The sequence below is a fragment of the Bombus vosnesenskii genome, unplaced genomic scaffold (assembly GCF_011952255.1).
Source record: "Bombus vosnesenskii isolate JDL3184/JDL3185 unplaced genomic scaffold, Bvos_JDL3184-5_v1.1 scf7180000015468, whole genome shotgun sequence".
Lineage (NCBI taxonomy): Eukaryota > Metazoa > Arthropoda > Insecta > Hymenoptera > Apidae > Bombus > Bombus vosnesenskii.
The window spans coordinates 24,512-29,947 of NW_022884008.1; the positions used below are offsets into that span (position 1 = coordinate 24,512).

Genomic DNA, 5,436 nt, shown 5'->3' on the forward strand with positions numbered 1-5,436 from the left:
TGTGGTCGTGTCTCCTTTATATTTTCAATTAGCCAGGGAATTTAGGTTTATTGCCGTGGAAACTTGATCGGTCGTTTACGTAAGGATCTGCGACTCTGCTTCATCTTCGAGGAAAATTTCATCGAATACAATCGTTTCACTCAATGATTGGATCAGTCGAAAGGGAGATTCCGTGACTGCCTGTATAAATATTGATCATAGTGTCTCTTGAAGGGAAGCTGTACCAATCTTGTTGATTTAACTACTGATCCTACTTTATCCTCGAGAAAAATTACTTACTTTGATTGTTTGACCATTAATTTTAGCGTTTCTTCGAGGGAAACAGTGTTGATCGCTCGAGTCTGCTTCTTTCTCAAGGTAAGTTGTATTTACTATTTACTCGATCAGCTATTTTATTTTCTTTTCCCGGAGAAACCTTGTTTCTCGCCTGTTTGACCATCCGCGCTATTTCTTCTTTGAGATAAACTGCAGCGATTATTCGTGTAATCAACAAATCTATTTTTTCTTTCTTTACGAAGGAAATCGTGTGTTTAACGAAATCTCGCTTGTTTAGTCATTGATTCCGCTAACTTTTCCAAATAAATCGTCAATCATTCGCTCGATTGCCAATTCTAATTTTGCTTCGAAGCAAACTGCGTTGATTATTCGTATAACCTTTTTAATAGAAAACCTTTTTTCGTCTATTTTATCGCCAATTTCCTTTTCAAAATAACATGTATTAATTATTCGTTTAATCGCAGATTTTATTTTATTTTATTTCTATTTCTATTTCGTTTTATCATCGATTTTCCGCCGTCTTCAAAGAAACCCACGTGAATTACTTTAATTGCTTTTTCAAACTAATTTTATTTCTTTACTTTTAAATTAAGAAGCAGCAACGAAAATGCTACAATAACGGAAAAATTCTTCGGTTATCTCCACAAAGAACACGAAGGTATCGAACTTAGTGTATTGAGACATTTTGTTCGTTGGAAGTTAGTCGACGACATTTGGAACGGAAAGCTACATTTGACATGATTTAGTGTGACGTTGAGAGAGAAAAATGGTTTGATCGAGGGTGCCCTTAATTACTAATTTCATAACTTGCTGTTAATCGATCTGACAGTGATATTAGTGGATGTGGTTGGTAGTGCCCGATTAATCGTGATCGATATTTTGAACAAAGAGCAACGAGAAACGATCAGTTTGGAGTTTCACTTTGACGTCGTGAGACTATCGTTAATTAGACATAGAAGAATCATTTGGTGACAGGTAAGGGTTTCAGCTTCTGTATTCATTTTCTTCTATAGACTGAATTTAATTTTTCGCTTTGATAATCGTTTATGAAAGAGAAGCGATAATTATTAGTTCTACCTAAGAATGTTACTAATAAATTAGGAAAAAGAAATTTTGATTGGATTCTTGATAACGAGTGAAAAGTAATTTAAAAGATTGTATTTGGAATTTTGAGAATCGATCGAGTCCTCAGTTTCAGTGCAATGTAACGTTATCAGTCGCATGAGTTTGGCTCATATGTGATTTATGTGCAAGCTAAATGTTTCCAACAAATTGTAGCATATTGATTTCTCAAAGTACTGTATCAAATGTCTTGTAATTATAAGCAATTGTTTCGTTTGGACGATCAAGGGTAATATACTCTATTTCTGATTTTAAAAATGCCGCCATTTGTGTAGACGTACACACGCAAGTATTTATTATGTAGACACGATGGCTCGTAGACACGAACGTTTCTCGTTGTCGTATTTTCCAAACAGGTCAGTTATTTCGAGCACTCGACCACTTTCTCGCTCCTGACAATGACATTAGTCATTCTAATCGATGTCTCGAAATCGATGGTTCTTCTGTCAGCTATTTCGTTTCCGTGTTTATTCCATATGATAATATTGTTTCACGTATTCGCTTAAATTTAATTGGCAAATGGTTAATTTCCCTGAATCCATTTTCAAGTAAACATATCAGTTTAACCTTTTGCTCTATCTGATACGAAAATGAACAATTTGATATAAAAATTTTGCGAAAGATCGATATATTATTTTACTTTTAACTTGGAAATCGTTCTCTTAATTTTTCAATATCTAATTAACCAACTCAGTCCCTAAGACCGTCTGTTTTAACGAATGGTAAATAATCAAATAATTGCGTTGATACATCAGAAGTACCATCTTCTTATATCCCTGATATTAGTGTTAAAACAGGTTTGAAAAACCTTCAATTATTTCATTTATTCTTAGCTTTCGATGGCTTAAAATTTTCTCGGTTATTTTCCAATAGAGTTCGATATATTGATCGAAAACTTAGTTTAGTTAAGCACTGTAACCGGAAGTCACCCTTAAGTCGCCGGGTAAGAGGATTACGAGTAATAAACAAACAATATTAATCAGAAAATTATTCCATTCAATTTTTCTCCTGCATTTAATTAAATATGACAGAGTCGACAAACTTTCCTTCGGTTCTTCTATCTCATTTGCAAATCTATAATATCGATATCCAAACGATAACTCGAACACAATTAACCAGCACTCAAGGCTATTTCTTTCGTCGAAACTTTCCTCAGACATGTAGATATCACGTTGACATCGCCGCGTATACCGAATCAGCCCTTTTTAAAGATGATCTCGCGAGCGTGGTTCGTATGCAATTCAATTTGAACGAGTCGCGTGTCACGATTCACTTGACTCCCGGCACAGTAATTGGCTGGCACTCGAGCAAACACTTACACTTAATTTAACGTTTAACCGAATCGAAAACAAAGCGAACAGTTGCCGGACTTCGCTCGTTCTTTCAGTTCATTTCCGAACGTCTTTCGATCAGCATATCGGGTCTCCTCTTTCATCTCCGTTGCCTTTCAAAATCTAAAATCATAATTGAGACTTTGCTGCTCGAACTATGGAAGGGGAAAACGTGAATGACGGGTAAGATTGTTCCTGCGTTCTGTCAGAAAATAATTTCCTGTTTGTGGGAGAGGAAAGGAGCATTGTAATTGGAATTACAGAATGTGAAACATCAAAGGAACTGCCGAATGACATTTATTTCAAAGACTAGAAGACTGAAAACTTTGTTATACGACTTTTATACTGCTACGCCTGGAAATCAAGGATGGATTTTGTTTCAGCGAAATGAAGGACGAGAAGAGTAACTCTATATTGCCCACTGAAGCGACTCGATTGAGACCAAGATTGGAAAGTTTCGATGATGTTCTGCCGTATGTCGGTGACTACGGGAGATATCAATGGCTGTTGTTATTGTCGTTACTACCTTATGGAGCGACGTACGCGTTTCTGTATTTCTCGCAATTTTTCATTACGATTATTCCCACGGAACACTGGTGCAGGATAGACGAATTAGTAAACTCGAATTTCACCGAAGAAGAGCGGTAAGTATGTATAATGAAGGAAAGAAAGAAAAGGAGATATACGTAGCAACGAAAGCTCCTTTAAACTTTGAACGATATTTTTGATTGTTCGTAGAAAGTGACTTTAAAATATTGTGAAAAATATGCGAGATATCGCGATTTCTGGAATTTCTCGAATGTTCGAACATTTCGAAAATTATTAGAAAATATTGTAGAAAAATTTCACGATAAGATACAAGATATTTTTGGATTACTCTGTCTGGACTTTGGTTCTTATTTTAATAATTAAAATGATCAATCATCTATCGTATGGGATGTTTAGGATTAAGATAGCGATTCCAGTGACGAACGTTTATCCTTATTACGAACAATGTCAACGGAAGGACGTAAACTTCACAGAGCTGTTGAAGAGCGATAAGAGCCTGAGCTTATCGGGCTTCCAAACAAACAAAACGATAAAATGTACTCAATGGGAGTATAATTTTACGCAGATTCCATATCCTAGTATAGGAACTGAGGTGAAGTATTCACATCGTTGTCTGAATCGCATGCTTCGAAATTCTTACACTTCTGCTGCGTTCTTTGGGTCATTTCCGATCTAATCTACCCTTGTTATAGTAAATTTCTTAAGTTTAAAGAAAGTATAAGACGATAATTGTTAGTACGGATAATTCCTCGTTCCGATTTTACGCGAACGTTTTTTTCAGAGCATAAAGAACTCTTTCATTCATCGAACTGCGAGCAGAATCGAGATATAAAAATTCGAAGACCGCAGCAGGATTAAAATTATATTCTGAAAAATATGAATCTGGTTTTTCGCTGACTAACTCTTAACCTTGGTGATTAGCTAGATTGGGTATGCGACCGAGAATACCTCGTATCAACGGCGCAGGCCATCTTCTTCTGCGGATCCATCATCGGTGGTTTCCTAGTCGGTTGGATCACCGATCACAAGGGTCGTATCCCAGCTTTAATGTTCTGCAATGGTATCGCCCTTTTTGCCTCCATTTTCACTGCCAGCGCAAATAGTTTTTGGTCATTCGCCGTCTGTAGGTTTCTCACTGGACTGGCGTTCGATAACTGTATCAACATTCCTCTGATTATCGGTAAGCCTTCTACGAAGTAGAAAGTGCGAGAGGTTCGAACGATAAGCCAATGTTTCAGTCACGCGAGAGATAACGTTAGTATGAAGTCAATGTTTCTATTACGTGAAAGATGATGTTGCGTGAGAAATTTTTGATGAATTGTTCCTCGAAGATAATTTTGACCTTGCTGTACTCGATTGAACTATACGGTTCGAGTTCTTGATTCAAGAGCTTTTGCCACCACCAGAGATGAATATATTGATTTTGTTATTGTTAAAGATCGTTTCATCGATTTTCATGTCGTCGAGGATAGTTATATCTTGATATTCTTAAATCGAGTTATACAAGGTGGTTGGTAATTGGTGGTACAAGCGGAAAGAAGTCGAAAATATAGAATACAAATTTTTTTTTAATTCTTCCATCGAGACAACGATCTACAGTGAGATCCGTTATAACGAGACGCGATAAAGTGCACGCGTATCGAGCGAAAATTCAAAGTCGATTTTCTCGAAAACAAAGCCTCGAACGAAAAACGTTTATTCTATATTTTCGACTTCTTTTTTCGCGTAGAATCACCCCCTTTCCGCTTGTACCATCAGTTACCAACCACTCTGTATATTCGTTCGAAATGAAAATTATCACAAAATTTTCAACACGTAATTCGTTTAAATACGTTAGAAGCAAAACACGTGTATTATGTAGCGCTTTTTGTTATACGGACCAGCTCAAACTCGGAAAATTCACGTTTTCAGAGTAAACGGATTAATTTAAAATCGGAATTATATTTATAATCTTACAATTATCCTACAATTAAGTTGATGGTATCGTTCATTCGACTCGTCATCAATTGCTCCATATTAATAATAACGGGTTTCACTCGATAAATCTTCCATGTTCTATTACTGCAACATAAAGAATAATCGTCGTTAAGTATCTTGATATAATAATCAGTTATTCCGAGAGTCATCGACGATCAATTTATCCCGCAGTGCTCGAATA

The 5,436-nt window shown here is 36.2% G+C and overlaps 2 protein-coding genes across 2 annotated transcripts; both read left to right on the forward strand.

Moving 5' to 3' along the window:
* Window positions 1-2,690: 2,690 nt before the first annotated feature.
* Window positions 2,691-3,388, forward strand: LOC117241227 (carcinine transporter-like). Its single transcript, XM_033507193.1, has 2 exons — window positions 2,691-2,912; window positions 3,113-3,388. The coding sequence occupies exons 1-2, from the start codon at window positions 2,887-2,889 to the stop codon at window positions 3,375-3,377; spliced, it is 291 nt and encodes a 96-aa protein (XP_033363084.1). The 5' UTR covers window positions 2,691-2,886; the 3' UTR covers window positions 3,378-3,388.
* LOC117241226 (solute carrier family 22 member 22-like) lies at window positions 3,382-4,627 on the forward strand. The gene is made up of 2 exons (XM_033507192.1): window positions 3,382-3,870; window positions 4,200-4,627. Exons 1-2 carry the CDS (start codon window positions 3,643-3,645, stop codon window positions 4,476-4,478), a joined length of 507 nt encoding a protein of 168 aa, XP_033363083.1. The 5' UTR covers window positions 3,382-3,642; the 3' UTR covers window positions 4,479-4,627.
* The last annotated feature ends 809 nt before the right edge of the window (window positions 4,628-5,436 follow it).